General features: G+C 38.8%; 1 protein-coding gene across 1 annotated transcript in view; it reads right to left on the bottom strand.

The window, feature by feature from the left end:
• Positions 1-17,004, bottom strand: part of NBAS (NBAS subunit of NRZ tethering complex) — a 381,747-nt gene that overhangs the window by 359,355 nt on the left and 5,388 nt on the right. Inside the window, 7 exon segments of the mRNA XM_030555399.1 lie at positions 7,371-7,469; positions 7,570-7,703; positions 8,846-8,979; positions 10,408-10,451; positions 11,586-11,633; positions 13,208-13,285; positions 16,255-16,291. Of these exon segments, the coding sequence (XP_030411259.1) occupies positions 7,371-7,469; positions 7,570-7,703; positions 8,846-8,979; positions 10,408-10,451; positions 11,586-11,633; positions 13,208-13,285; positions 16,255-16,291 (574 nt within the window).

The following is a 17,004-nucleotide window of genomic DNA, read 5'->3' as shown; positions in this document are numbered from 1 at the left end:
GCCACAGAAAAGGCCTAGATCCATTTACAAATTATTAATTTTTTTTCCAGAGCTGGACAGGAGACTCAAAATAATAAAAAAAAAAAACTTGACAGGTGCCTGAGGCTGCCAACAATCAAATCCTTTGAGTCAAAAGTGCTTAGCTTGATAGATGCAGTGCTGTTGTAGCCACGTTGGTCCTAGGATATTAGAGAAAATGTGAATGAAGAAATAACTTTTATCAGAACAACTTCTGTCGGTGAGACAGACAAGCTTTTGAGCTTACACAGAGCTCTTTTTAGGTCACTTGAAGTATGCTTTTACCTACTTCAGGTGATCTGAGGCAAAGTTCTGTGTAAGCTCAAAAGCTTGTCTATCTTAGCAACAGAAGTTGGTTCAATAAAAGTTATTTCCCCTCTCACCTTGTCTCTCTCAGTTTTACATCATTTTAATAAACCAAGACTATGTCAACGAAAAGATTACAGATGCAAGTTTTCCATTCCCCTTATCACCACTACCACACTCATTATCTGTTGGGGATAACCAAAGCACCGTCTCCCTATCAACACAGTATTGAAGACACGCAATTCTACAGTAGGTAAATGCATATGGCTTCCCAGAGCCAAGAGAAAAAGAAGTAAGGTTGTAAGATTCAAAAACATTACTTATTCAGCAAACTGGAAAGACATTGCAAAAATAAAGCCCAGGGACTTCGGAGATAAATCCTCACACAGACTCAACCTTCAGATAAGAAGCCCTTTCACATCCATTCTCCATTTCCAATACGAGCTACAAACCCAATGAACCAAAACACCCATCCATTACACATGCTTCACAGAGCCAGAAGTGCTATCAGCCTGCTACAGGACACATCCAGTAATTTATTGCCCATATACCTCACATACAGACCAGAGCATTGATTAATGCCCAGCATGACTTCTCTTCTCACTCTACAAACAGTCCCTCATCCGTCTTAGTATTATGAATCAGACTATCCAATCTCTCTCTCCCATCCTCCCAACACAAATTGAAGACTCCACCATTCCTTCCCCATTCACTCTTTCAACATGAATTGGAGACTCCTCTCATCAAAGACAACTAGAAATACAATCCATGCTATACAAAATTTATCAGTTCATAAGAGAAAGAGGTCTATTTTGACTGGACTGACCCAAGGCCATACAATTTTACTCAATGATACCTGCATCCAGCCCAACAGCTTGTGGTTGAACTAGACATTAGCACATATCTTTAAATCAAGACCAGATGCCATATGATAGTGAATTGCTAATGTTTCAACGGTTAATTACCCTCACTGTTAAAAATGTGGTGACTTCAAATTCCAAACCACAGTTCTCAGAGTACACCCATTCATTAAACCAAACTAAGCCACTCTTTAAACAAGGGAAGGAAAGGGAAAAGTGAAGAGACTGTATTGCGCTTGCATTTGTAGTCTTTTATTTTTTTATTCTAAAGCAGAGAGAATGATAAGCACAGTCTCATTAGGTCATAATTGTGACTCCATAAGTCACAATAACCTCTCACTATACTTATTTAAATATTCTCTCTGTAGAGCTAGCAGTTCAAAACACCACACAACCATGTCAGTGCACCAAACTAAGACGTGAAAACAAAGCCCCATATTCTATGTGACACATTAGAACTAAAATAGTGGCAACATTCCCCCACGCTCTCTCCTCACTGACCTCCACTCCACTCACTAGGACATTCACTGTAATATAAAAATAGTAATGTTTTATTTAAACAAATTTAAATATTTTCAGTGAGCTAAGATTTTTACATTAACTCCTGCCTGCACTGTATAAGTTTCCCCAACATCATCAACTACGTAGGTGAGGTAGGGCTGAGGTATGAACAGATTCCATCCATGTCTGTTTTGAGCTGTCATTTGAGACTGTGGGGATTTTGTCTGCTTGGTTTTATACATCATATTTTACCACGGTCTCCCTGTGCGTCCATGCTCTCTCTCTCTACGCACTCTGCCACACAGAACAACTTTAGGCCCTGAGAATGAGGTCGATGAACTGTGCCTCCAGTGCTTAATTTGTGGCAGGGCTGAGCACCAACAGCTCTAGGCTTGGCAGCTCATAGCCCCGCACCTCTGGCCTCGTTGCATCAATTATGAATGTAAAAAGATTGCTTGAGCCCCAGAAACTCTTTCATTACAAATTAAGCACTGTCCCTCTCTGACAAAAAAACCTACATATCTGATCACCAGTGGAACATCTAGATCTAGAGATAAGAGTTCCAAAGGGCGAATGGATTTTCTGCTAGCTTATCTTGCTGGTAGGCCAACCCTGGCAAGGACCCATTCTTATACCGTCCTCATAACCATAGTGTCCGAGCACCTCCCAAAAGTGCATTATGGAAGGTGACCAGCACTTGTCATTTTCTAGGAAAATTCTGTGAGGGTTTTATGGATTTCTTTTATGTCAGCCCCACTATGTGCTATATATATATATATATATTTTGATAGCAAGATCAAAGCAGTGCCTTGCACTTAGAATGGAAAGTGATGAGGTCTGCTCCTGTGGAAGTTGGCTCTGCAGCCTTGCACTGGCCCTTGAGAAAAGCTCTATCTTCTGACTGAGGAATGGAAGTATCGACCAATCGCTATCCTGAAGCTTCAGGGAATCTCTGAGAAAGGGGACAATTAGGGTTACTTACATCTAGGAAGGCACAGGTGGAGGCTTTGGTTTTGCTGTTCAAGAAGCACTTCAGGCTTTTTGAACCTCCTCTGTCTCCTCCCATTATGGGAAGCTGATGAGGTAACTTTAAAATTTAAGGGATGGATTTAAATTTCTCATCTTGTACTCCAACCCATTTTGGCAAAAGGATGCTTAACTGTACTCAGCTCCTAATCCTGACATCACATCAAACAACATCAGACATGTTTAACATGTCTGTTAATATTATCAGCAGTGAAACTTCACAGTTTACACTTTTCACACAGCTATTGTTTCAAGATGTCTGCAGACTCAACTGAACAACACTGCATCATTATATTTATTTACTTTGCAATCATTGCATCTTGAGTCTTAAATTTGTTTTAAAATGAAAGCACAGACTCTTAACCACAACTGTGTGGCACTTTAAATGTGAACTTCCATTATGTAGCAATTTTACAGGACTACATGATAATATTATACGTAAGCTAATGAATGAACCAATCTGGTTTTTCCTCACATACACACACACACACACACACAAAAGGAGAAAGCAAACAAACAGTAAGTAAAACAGTGGCATGTAAATTAGACAGTTGAAGTTCTTAACACTTCAATAAAGCATTCACATAGGTCCACAATCAGGCAATTTTTAATCTAGCTGTCTCCCTTTAAATTGTCTCACTTTCTGGACAAGAAGAATAACTTCAAGAAAAGGCTTTGCTTAAGAATCTTGAGCTCTCTGGTGTCAGAAGTCAAGAATTTTCTGACACCCAGAATGAATGCAAAAATCAAGAGGAACAGAGGATTTGCCCACTCACAGGGTCAAAGTATCATCTGTTTCATTCTCTTTATCCACAGAATTAAAAAAATCTTTCAAATACTGATTTTTAAATACTACTGAACATAAGTTTTTCCAACCGTTCAAGATTTAATGATACTATTATTATGAATTTAGGACCATATCTACATGCTGATAGCTTTGATGGAAGCCATCCTCCAGCACTAGGTATAATATATCTTTCTTTTCGTGCCAGAATGTTACTTATCCTCATAGAACAGACCATATTTACATAAAATGAGGAAACAATTTTTATCGACTGTAGACTTCCTATTAAATCAGCCATAATTGCTAATCCTTTGGCTACTGAACATTTCTAACAAAAAGGCACCCGATAATACTGTCTGATGCTTTTGTTTGCTTTACTTACTAATATCAAGCAAACAAAAGACTTTGACCAAATCCACTGGGATAAGAAATACTTTTTATGCAATAAATATTTTATTTATCTCAAAAGTTTTCCACGCATAAATAGTTTTGACTAGATTGTTTTGTGTGCAAGTAACTGCATGATATTCAGAGTTTCTATTACTCAATTGTCAAATACATCAATTGATTTATTTTCCTTTTTTAAAAATTCCATAGCAGCCAATATACCTAATATGAAAAAAAAAAAAAAAACATGATGCAATTTTTCCACAAAGAGAACGAAACAGCCAAGAACATCCAAGTAATGGGTGGATCAGTCACACACATGTACTATGAGCTAGTGAATTAGCCGATATTCCTCACAGTACAGTAAAATTCATCCTGAAGGTTTAATCAAGTCTTGATCACAAATCTGGCAGCAAGAAAGATGGCTTGTTTTTAAGATCTGGATGCAAACACAGTAAATGTCAAGAGCTAATAGGCTTGGCCTGAATGAGACCCAGTGCAGCCAGGTGCTGTATAAGTTTCTCCATAGAGCTCTGCCAAAACATTTTAACTCTGAACTATAATACCCTGGATTCTTAGACTCACTAAGAATGCTGGAGAAGGCTGTCACTTGTACTGAATTTGAATTATGCCAAGTTACGTGATATGAACAAATGAGGGAGTAGATGACCAAATTCCTTCACTTCTGACCAAAGCCAGGATTAACCCACTAAATCAGTTAACTCCAAGATGCAAGTCTCCTACTTAAAAAGACTGTAAAGCAGAAGGATTGATGCCAGGGGCGGCTCTATGTATTTTGCCGTCCCAAGCACGGCAGTCAGGGAGCTTTCAGCGCGCGCCTGTGGGAGGTCCGCTGGTAACGCAGATTCAGCGGCATGCCTGCGGGAGGTCCGCCGGTACTGCGGCTTCGGCACACTCGCCGCCAAATTTCCGCTGAAACCACAGGACTTGCGGACCTCCCGCAGGCATGCCGCAGAAGGCAGCCCGACTGCCACCCTCACAGCGACAGGCAGGCTGCCACCCCCTATTCTCCCCCGTCTTGTCTCCCCAGGCATGTGCTTGGTGCGCTGGTCCTGGGGTCGCCCGATTGATGCTCTCCTTGCTAAGGAAAAAGCTATTTGTTGAGTTGTAAGCATGGCCATCTCATTAGGCCTGCATAATCAGAGTAGACGTTCCCCACACCTCAACACAGTGATGTTGCCTTTAACTTTTTTCAACTTGGTTGGTGCAATGGAAGACATGCCTAGCTTCATCTCTGAAAATTACAGCCCCAATTTTCAGTCTCAAACAGCAACAATATCAGTTCTCATAGGAGAAATTCCACTTTCCAAGACCAAAGTTTAGACTCTTGCTCTTATGCACTGCCATTGAAGAAAAACTGAAAAGAGAGTGAGGTTTTTAAAAATGGATTAATATATGAAGGAAATATTTGTTTTAGAGACACAAGTGTATTAAATAATTAAACATAAGTTTTAAAAAAAAAAGGAATGGAAGCCACTTCCTAACCTCATCTAAATCCAAATGAAGAGCAGCCACAATTAGCCAGTCTTTCAAGTCCACTATCTGTGCCTGACACATTACAAACAAAATCAACATAGAAAAGCTTTGAATATCAAAGCCTGACAGTTCTATTCATGTAGTTGAAAAATTTCAAATGCAAAGAAAAACTATGCATAAAAATAAAAAAATGTGATTCAAAACTGTACATTTTACATGAATCTGATGTTACACAAACAATACAGCATGATCTTCTCATTCTAACGTCTGGTGCTTTATTTGATAATTGAGAGCCACATAAGGAATTTAAGAAAATTCCTCTGAACATTTTTGGCATTTGGGATAATATTGTTCCATTTTGTGGAAAAGCAGGTTTGTCACATCAGCAAGCGTCCCTACATCTCCTCCCATGAACAAAACTCTCTCAAAACAGAGACTGGCATCCTGGATTAGCTGAAAAAGATTACTTTGGATAACTGTTAAAGGAGTTAACATTTTCACTGCCACTAAACTCCAGCATCACTGACCACCCACAGAAAGTGTCATTTTTAAACACAGAGAACTTATCACAAAAAATTAACAACAACTGGCACTGCTGGATTATTAGGCCCCATTCTGATCATACACCATGATGTTTTATGTTGGAGTAATCCCATTGACTTCTATGGATTATTCCTGATTTACATCAGTGTAAGCAAGAGAAGAAGACTCACTATTCCTCAACATCTATAATGTGAGTTTCTCTATATAGCTCAACACATAATACTTCATTCCTGTGGTAAGGACCAACAAAAAAGTTACAGTACTGTAAATAACTAACCTGTGTATTTAGGAATATTTGATGCAATAATGGAGGATTTCATCAGTCAAGTGAAGTAGTTACACATTTCATAACTACTATGTGACTTCAAAGCATTCTGAAGTAAAAAAGGCATTTCTCATATAAGCCTGTGGGAGCGGAGCCTGCCTGTAGTTTCTGCTCTCTGACAGAGTGTTTAACCAACGCTGGTTTGAAAGTATTAAGTAACACCGAAGACTTTGCACATTCCTTGTAAATAAACAAGACTGCATCACAGAAAATACCAGATCCCATCAACTTCAAATTCCATGTCTAACAATTGGCAGGGCCCCAAACTTTGACGAGTCACTCAGGTTAAAAGAGGCAACAATATTTTAGAAGCCAAATTCTAATATAATGTGAAAAATACTCTGATCACAACATAAAAGAGTAACATTGAATACTTAATTTCTTAATAAATAACTAACCATCCCATAGAAAGAAGATATTATCAGTTTCAGATACAGAAAAATGGAGAGAAAGTAGATCCAATTTATATGCATGGGAAAGCGGGAAATTATAGCTTTGTGTAGTAAATTCCATTTTAATAAAAGGGAATGTGACATCTAAGAGCATGATCCTAATGAGAAGACTCTTGTTGACTTTAATGGGCATCAGATCATGCTCAAATAAAGCAGAATTACAAATTTAGGTCCTGATCCTGCACATACGTATGCAAGCTGTTACACTGAGTTCACGAGTTTGCAGGATGGAAGCCACAATTACCATGAAGTTCCTCTACCTTTCCCATACATTCCAAAGAGAACTACATTCTTGCAGTTGTGTTCTGCATGATGAGCCTGAACTACACCTCTAGCCAGATATAACACCACCCGATATAACACGGTAAAGCAGTGCTCTGGGGGGGTGGGGCTGCGCACTCTGGAAGATCAAAGCAAGTTCGATATAACTCGGTTTCACCTGTAACACAGTAAGATTTTTTGGCTCCCAAGGACAGCGTTATATCGGGGTAGAGTTGTATCAGTAAAACGACACAATCCGCCCAGAGACCATTCATAGTTAGAGACAGCTAATCAGCAACAGGTATTCCTAAGAACCACTGTGTGGATGCATATAACTATAAGCAGTACTCTTTAGTTATTTATCACTACAATGATTATTCACGTTTTATTTAGTCTGATCAAAAGCTTACCTGTGCCCAAGGTGATAAACCACTGTAGTTATTCCATGGGCATAATGGCTGCTGAAGTTGAAACTATGACTCTCTTGGAAGCTTTGGTTTGTTCCAACACTAGACCAGGAAAAATGAACACAGTTTATATTTTATAAGGGAAAAAAAGGCTCTTTAAGTTTGTTCTGAAATGTACCACAAGCATGCGAGTTAGTTTTACCTTACAAGGTAACTTTTCAGTTCTCCACGATAATTGATGACTAGCAGTTCAGCTGACCATTGGGCACTTGCTTTATATTCTACAAAGATCAATCCAGCAATTGCGTAGCTCAAATCTCCTGGAAAACTGGTTGCCTTTTACCAAAAAAAAAGACAGACATTTATAGGTAAAACACAAGAAAGCAGCTAAGCTGAACTAGCAGAAATAATTCATATATTGCATTAGTTCCAGGGGAAATGAGTTTGCCCTTCACAATACTAAGAAAAAAGCAGTCGTTAACACAGAACATAAGGTGCTTAGACAATACATTGAGGGAAAGTGATTAAAAGATATCCAAAAATGTTAGCTCATAATAACTTGTCCTTCAGGCTCTGAAAGGTTTATTGCTTTTAATTCTGAAATTGTTATTAGCTTGCTGCAAACAGCATTACGTCTCCTCAAATAAAAGATCACTTTGTTGAGATCCCTGTAGCAGCAATGCCAACTTTGGACTGTGATCAAATCAGAATATAAGCTGCAGTTTCAGACCTGATCAGTACTTTTATAAGAGAAAAAGAAAATGGAAATTCGGATGCTATTGTGGGTAGCGGTGCTGGCAGTGTTCCCTTAGACCAGTGATACTTAGACCTCAGTGGTTCAGGAGCCAAATCAGTGATAAACATTACCCAAAAGAGCCATAGCCAGTGTCAATTCACTGCTTCGTTTATATAGGTGTATACAAATAGTATACACACATATTATCCTTACTGCAAAATGATTGGTTAATAACTTAGACTGGTTAATAATTAAATCACACAGTATTTCAATATCACGTGCTGCAAAGAGCCACAGGAGAGACATAAGAGAGCACTTGCAGCTCACGAGCTCAGTCTGAGTATCATTGCCTCCGAGTGTGATGCCCCAGTAAAGTGTCAGAGGCTACCAAAAGTTTGGATCTGCCATATTTTTGGATGAGAGTCAAGATAAAGTTCCAGTCAACTGTGTTCTTTGAAGATCAATTGGTACTTTCAGCAAAAATAATAAACAGGAATAATGTACTTGTTCATTTAACACTTACAGCTCAATTGTATTTAGTCATGATAAATACTTCATACTACACTACTAAACTGTAATAGCACTTTTGTAAAAGTAACAGTCTTTGAAGTGCAAGTCCTTGCACTAGAATATACTGTTATTAAACTTCTACAGAGGAGTGAGTAGAAGCAGTCATTTGTGTGCATACAAGTTACGCAGGATTCCACTGTATGAAACTTTATTTAATAAAGAGGGTAAATACCCGAGAAATGACAAAGAGCTCACTGCCCATCAGGTCAAATACTCTCACAGTTCCAGTGCTTTCAGCATAGGCAAGCAGTGTGCAGTCATGACTCCATGCCACTCGTCTCCACTGTGTGTTAGGATCCCTCAGCACTACAGAGATGGAAGATATAAGATGTATTCATAAAAATAATATGGCCATGGTTTCAATGGTTACACTATAAACTGGACTCAACTGTTTTCATCTATCAACTTTCTGAATCTTAATTACGACAATACAGAGTTTTGTTGGATCACGTAAATGAATCTTACTGTAACTCATCCGCTGTAGTGGAAAACCTTGAGACTAGGAATCTGAATTTCCTAACTTTTGTACTATAAATATGTCATTCTTAACACAGCATCAATGTACTGCCTGCATATGTGGGAATCTTTTTAATAATCTTAAAAATAGAGTGGTGTAAAAAAATGGAAGAGATATAACAGACACTCTGCCTCAAATTTCCTTATTACACAGACACAATAATTTTTGTAGATAGGTGCTACATAAAAGTGTATTCTCTAAATACCATAAAGAGTTCAATCATCGCACTGTGCACTTATTATTGTCCAGCAACAATAACTGATCATCCTACCACCTGAAAATAAGCATCCACTGGGATAATGAGCAAAGAGAAGATGACAGCCTATTCCAGGCAGCCTATCCCATTATCTAACAGACAGAAAATTAAGACTAGCAGAAGGAAAGAGAGAGACTGACTTGTTTGGTACATATAGTATAAGTTCAATATAGCCCCTTTCATTTCCAGCACTACAGTATTACCCTATTGAAAATTATTGTAAAAAAATTTTTGGAAGCTTACTGTAATTCTACTTTATGACCACTATTGCATCTGTCCTACCATCATACTGCATTGATATGGCTGTTTTAAAGGAAGAGCTCCCTTCCTCAGACATAAAAGTTGTCACATTTGAAGGAGTCATTTAAACACAACGGGTAACCTTTCCAAAAGCACCTTAATCTCAGTTTCAAAATGATTTAGGAGCCTAAGTCTCACTGAAAGTCAATGAGATTTATGGCCCATGCTTTTGAAATTTTCCCCAAGCATGGCAGGAGGTAGCCAGATTAACAGGATAGAGAAGGTAAAGGACTCTGTTTTAGAGTTATGGTACCTTAAAAAAAATATATATATATGAAGTACTCCCTTCAGCTCCTATTACAAACATTTATTTGATCTTTAACTGAGCTTTGGTAGAGGACAGCTGAACCACTGTGCAGTCACACCATAACCAAGATACTTCTGTACACATCAATGCTTGTAGCCTGTCTATTTTTTTTATATTCAATACTCTACAACTGCCTCAACATGCTCTTAACTCTACCCTCTCCACATCAGAGATTCAGGCTCAGTACCCTAGTTAGGGAAGAGGAAGGAAAAAGTGGAGAAAACACAGTCTGTCAAACTGTATCAATGTTATTAAAAGGTACTTCCTTAAAAGAGCATATGAATAATCTTTTAAACCCAATAAGCAATAATACTGCTTAAGAAACCTCCTTGCCATAAAAAAAGTTTTGCATACCTTGACATTTTCCAACAATGGATCCAAAGTCATCTTTTGCAGACCTGTAAATCATGAACACATGTAATTAACTGAATTTTGATGAAGAAAACTGACAAATACTGCAGCATTTATAAAATAAGAATTTGCACATAGTTAATTTTACTTTCTATTAAGACATTTGATTCCATCCTCAGACAGCCAAGATGGTTTAAAACATAGGATCTCTCTCTTTCCAATCCATGGACAAAAACTGCTCAAAAGAGTCAGAGGCATCCTTTCCACCAGATTATATTAGCACCTGAAAAACTAGGCAGGTAAATGTGGGATCTACACAAGCTCAGTATCCTTTAAGGCTAGTATTTCATAAACAATGTAAAAATTCAGCCAGTTACAGCTACACAGTAAAAATGCAAACTTCAACCTTACATTCTAGGAAGTTTGATATTTGTGATGTTTTGTCTATTTTCATCAAAATGGTTTTCACACATTTTCTTCTTTTACATATAAATAGCAGGTTTGATCTTCCAGCAAATGGATTTTTGGGAAGCAAGCAAATACACTTGTTCTGCAGATAAGTATGAGGTGGTTGCTATTGAACTTGCAAATGAAGGTGGATACGTTGTCTTTTTGGGGGAGAGGAAAGTAAAACTCTCTACATCATTTTACTCAAATCAGTATTATTTGTACAGCACCATAAGTTTTCAAGGCACTTTACAGATAAGTAAAATGACAGCTCCTTGCCACAATCCAGTGAGATACCAAACAACTCCTCTTCTTTCTGCAATGTGACTTGAATGGGAGATGAGGGCACTCAGCACCTCAGAAGGTTAAAGCCAGAGATTACTTAACAGAGCAAGAAATAAAATACAAAGGAGAGGAAGATGCAAAGGAGGACAAAAGCAGTGAAAGATCATGAAATGTGCTTAGTGAGGTTCATCCATCTTGTTCATGCCTCTATGTGTCTTCATTTTTTAAAATGTAGTTTTTGTGTTTATGGGCAGTGTCAGGAATAAGGCTGAGGGTGTAAAGCTCCTGCTTTTACAGTTAATGGGTTCTAAGACTATTTCACAAATTATGATGCCTAAAATACAAAAATTTAACTTTAACTTTAAAAAAATAGCTTATAAATCCCTAACTTCATTTTTTCAAGGTACTCCATGAAATTGGTAGTGAAACGATAGATAATACTGAGTTACCTGATTTCTACACACTGGTCCTGAACAACTGCCAACAGTTTCCCATTACTGAAACGAGGGGAAAAAAGCATTTCATGTTAAAATTCAATTACAATAAAAAGTTGCTTTTGTTAAACATGGGTCACACAACTAGGTATCATTTTACAAACTCAGATTTAAATTCTGTCTTACATTCCAAGTGAAAATAATTGGGTGGTGACTAGGGTCACCCAGACGATTCAGGGGGCCTGAGGTCTTCGGCGGCGGGTCCCGGGGCGGAAGGACCCCCCGCTGCCAAAGACCTGGAGCGGAAGAAGCTTTGGGGGCCCAGGCCCCACGAGAGTTTTCCGGGGCCCCCAGAGCAAGTGAAGGACCCTGCTCCAGGAGCCCCGAAAAACTCTTGTGGGATCCTCTGCAGGGTCTGGAGCAAATTGCCCCACCTGCCCCTCCCCCTTCTGGGTGGCTCTGGTGGTGACAATTACTAGAAGATACTGGTCCCCATTATGTAAATTAGCACAGTTAGATTCCATACATCACTGGCTGCACCATATCACTCAGTACTATTAATATCTCATTTTTTATTAGCACTATTAAAAACATCTAAAATGGTTGTTCCAAAGGAGATCAGAGTCAAACACTGCTGAAGGATAATTTCAAAGCCAGAAATATTTGTAATTATGCCTGTTAAGACAAGAGTTAATCAAATATCATGCTTCAGGGTGTCAGCTGATCACTACAGGGGCGATGAAGGAAATTCCCATCCTGCTGCAAAATATACAGCATTGCACAATTGAGGGAAGGGGTCCTCCCTTCTTCTGAAGTATCAGGCATAGACCATTGCCTTCAGCCGGATACCAGTCTCACTGGACCTTTGTTCAGATCCAATATGACACACACTATGTTTGAGAGCCACAGTAAAACACCCTGTGTAAAGCTATTACAAACTAACATCAGGGCATGCAATCCTCCTATATATACATTTTCCATTTCTTAGAAAAAAAATCATTCATTTTATTTAACTATTGCAAAACAGCTATTTTCAGTCCCAGAATTTTTCCACACATTAAAGGCCAGACTTAGAAGGTGCTGAGCAGCTCCGGGAAACCACTTATACTCACCTCCCACTAACTTTAATGGAACTTGATGACATCGCATCTTGCAGGTTCTAGGACTTTAGCAAAGCAAGCCCTGACAAGTCAATCATCCAATAGATTCTCAGCCAAAGATTTATCCTATTCACCCTCTTTACATGCAAATTAAGCTCGCATTCAGGGGTGAGCAGGAGGAGGATGGAAGCCTGCATGCAGTTCCACACACAGCAGATATGATGGGTATAACTAAATGAGCTGGTTCAGACAAGACTGCCAAATCACTAGGCTTAGGGACAGGGAGGCCACCAAAGTTAAACTCATGACCAAATCTGGACCCATAGCTTATTTTCTCCTTCTTTAGCCCATGTCTCTCTGATAAAGCTAAATTATTGCTATCTAAATAGAGTTTTTTATATGCTTGCTCAACCAACTTAACTCTTATTACAAAAATTACTAGAAAGAGTGAGTTTGCCTTTTTTCCTCCCACAAATGTATATAAAACAATGTGCATGTCAACAAAGCACACAGAAAGAAAAATGATATTCCTCTTACCTTGAAAGCACTAGATGCCAGTTGATCTGCTTGCTAACCAGACGAACAAGCCCAGCAGGGAGGGAAAACTTTGCAGGACTGAAATTACAAGTATATTTAGATTAGAATGTGAGGTTTTAAAATGGATACAATATATATCAAAACAGTAATATGTAAAGAATACATGGCAGATTAATTGATTTCAAAAGGTCACTCTAAACATATTAGCCTAAAAGTTATTGTCTATTTCAGAAAAAAAGATTCCCAGCTGGAAGTCAGAGGTCCAAAACTACTTTGGGTGCTTTTGTTTTTACACAACAAATGCATACGTTATGAAATCTTAAAAGAAATTTCCCACAACATACACAAATGAAGGCCCGAAAAGGCAAATGGATCCATGCATACAGACCTAAATGCCCGCCTGAAGTCCAATGACTTCAGAAGGCAACGTATTGCTGTAAACGCCTGATCCAATTCCAAGATCAAAACCCAGGTGCACACTTCATGTTAGAAAAGTATACACAGACAGATTTATTTACTTGTGTAGTCTACTGCTATTTGAAAGAAACATCTTGCCATGCAAATGATACCAAAGGGATCCAGCCAATGAGAGAGAGACAAGAAAAATCAAAAACTTAGAATCTGACTAAATGGCAGACTAAATATTGAATTTAACCTAAATAATGAAACTTACAGTCTAAGACTGTCATTTACGTATACTATATCCTGCTAGAGACCTTTCTAGAACATTTGATTTTAAACACATTATACTGATTTACAAATTAAGATTAGCAATGATGTGACAGTTCGATGGAAACAGTGGCTCTTCCAATTCGGGAGTCTTCCTTGTATTTTTTCCTTTATTTCTTGAAAGAGAACCTAAATTTACATTTTTATTTTGTCCACGATAGTATGAGTTTATCGGAACAATTTTTACTGTGTGTTTTGTGAGACATGCATTGTATTCTGTCCCTTCTATCCCTATGCCAACCCCAATTACTTATTGGAAAAATTGTTATTTTAGACTTCTGACAAAACTAGGTCACAACTTTCAAGTGGATACATGTAATCCTTAAAAAAGTGACTAGTTACTCTTCTGCATGTTGGAATACTGTAAAATTCAGAGGAAGTTACAGTAGCATGAACTGATTCTGAATATAATTGTGTTTGTTTCAAGTTTTGTATAAAAAACAAAAATGCTTTGCACTTTTAGATGACTATGTTTGTCATCAAATGATTTCTAAGCAGCATGTATAAGTATAACCCCATTTTAGAGATGAGAAAACTAAGGTGTTAAGAGGCTGTCTAACCTCAGGCAAATCACTTTACAAGTCAGTAGCATAGTCCACAATCATGTCTAGGGCCCTGCCAAGCACTTCAGGAAGGAGAATGACATAAGAAGATTTCTAATGACTTGAGAATGCTCACCGCAGGTAAATATCATAAGATGCATAGTAAGAATGGAGAAAAGTAGTAAGTCTGAACTCAGCACTCTAGGGAGCAGGGCCAAGGAAACATACAGTTTACAAGCTCAACCAAGAACTTGAATACGTCTAGTACAGCATTTCTCAACGTGGGCATGCAGCCACCAGGGGCTTTTCTTGTGGCCACAGCCTCCTGAGCTGTGTTGAAGCAGAAGGATCCACTCCCTGCCCTCCCTGGTGCTCCTGGATGAACAGCTTTGCTGTTGGTTGCTGGGGCTTCCAGCAAGGGTTGGACAGCTGGTGAAGTCCCCATCTTTCCAGGGGAGGTGGGGCTCTGAATTTGGGCTTCAGCCCAGGGTTGGCAAGGGAGGCAGGCTCTGGCCACTGAGAGGCAGGCCCCAGCCCCCCAGCTGCATCCACCTCCCATCGCCCCTGAAGCATCCTCCGATCCTTCATCTAGGGATTATTTGTCCCCAGACTCCCTGGGGCTGAGTAAGTCTGCTGTGAAAAGTGATACCTGAATGTTGGTTAATATCACTTTTCATAGCAGATTTACTAGCTAGCAGCAAATAAATTACAATGATTTGTATAAGTATATGTGCATATTTATTTGTTTTTCCTAGAGCTAATTAAAGTATTTTAGGAAAAAATGTGAGATCGGCCACCAGCAAGAGTTGGTAGCTGCACTCTGAGGCCACCAAATAATTCGTCCTGAGAACCCCGCGTCTAGTGGCACAGATAAAGTCTAGAGAGTGTACAAGCTCAAGGAAAAGAAAAAACACGTGAGTTGCAGACAAGAACACTATTGTCCATCAAATCACACAGAAAATGGAACCAGGGGACATTGTTTATCAAGAGAGGTATGGCCCTCAAACCAAACAAACAGAAATTCCCAAATCCGTGAAAACTATGTCCTGCTAAATTTCAGAATGACTAGCATGTTTGACAGTCACTTACCTGGTGGATTAGCAGGTTCATCTTAATTGTCTCAAGGGACTAGCAAGTATAAAAGTCTATCATTCCACGGGGTCAGAGGTGCAGCAGCCATTCATAGTTAGGCTTCTGATCACAGGACCCCCTTACATAGAATCTTGCACTTGCTAGTAACAAGAATGAGATGATCATCCTCTTTCCCTTCCAATTCCTTATATTTGGGGTCACAGCAGGAATGATATGTCTCATTTTAAGGAGTTGGGGAACTGGTCCTGTCTGATCATTTACTTATTTTAAAAGCACCCAGTGTATTCAGTACAGTGTCAACACAAGGAAAGAGAGCCCCACGGCCAATAATATAAATCTACGCATACTGTTTATTATGACTCAGCACTATGAAATGGAGTCACAGAGATAAACATGGAACCCTACACAATGCCATTTGGGTGTTTACAGTCACCTTTTAGTGCAGAAACTCACTTTTGTGGCCAAATTCTGACCGCCAATACTTGTTGGCAGCTTTAACAAGCACAATGTGGCCATAAACTGGGTTCAGTGAAACAGTAATTCTCAAGAGAAGCAGGATTGAGGAGGGAGGAGTGTCTTTACTTGCATGGCAAAAAAATAACCTTCTAAAGCAAAAAAAGTTATGAGGAAGAATAATATTTGGCAAAATTTTAATATTCTTGTTTCCAATTTCAACAAACCTACCTGTACCAGATATACTGAAGCAAAAATAATGCAGGACCTATGAAAAGAGAAAAGCAATAAATTGAGACAGTTGCTTCAACAGTTTAAAAAAAAAATCAGTTCTCCAATAACAGCGGAAAATAAAAAGAACTGGGTGTGACAAATCGGGCAATCTCCTGGATAAACCGTACTGAATTATGTTTCCATTGGGGTCCATTTATTAAAAATGTAATTGTTAATGGGTTATTGAGGGATTCTATGTATTTCCATGGAAAAGGTAAAAATACAGCACCTCCAGGAAGTGAGAACAAAAGAAGGTGATCAGTCAAAGTCATTCCGGTTGTAACACCTCCAGAGTAACACTACTGCCAGGAAAGATTCACATAAACTAATTCAAACTGGATTCTCTAGGGAGCAACAGACAAAGAAAGGATTTTTTGGACAAATAACCTGTTAGTAAACTGACTCATGGTGTTCTTCCTGATTCAGTAAATGGACAAAACCTCTGGTCCACGAAGGCCTCAATCCTTAGGGAGGGGCTGGAAGACTTTGGCCTACTGAGACTCCCTAAAACTGTGTTTTTGTTCTGAGCAAAGAGTGTTACAAACTTGAAACCATAGGAAGAACCCTGTGTGGGGTATGACAGACTGTTCATCAGCCACAGCTGATGTTGGAGTTGGAGTGACTTCTGGTAAGTTTATTAGCACGTGTGTAGGTTCTTTTATTGTTTGTAACATGTTTTCTCTGTACTGCTTTTGCCTTAAGAGTAAA

Source organism: Gopherus evgoodei, chromosome 3, assembly GCF_007399415.2.
Source record: "Gopherus evgoodei ecotype Sinaloan lineage chromosome 3, rGopEvg1_v1.p, whole genome shotgun sequence".
Taxonomy (NCBI): domain Eukaryota; kingdom Metazoa; phylum Chordata; order Testudines; family Testudinidae; genus Gopherus; species Gopherus evgoodei.
Note: the sequence above shows the minus strand (reverse complement) of the source record. Positions and strands in the feature narration are given on the sequence as shown.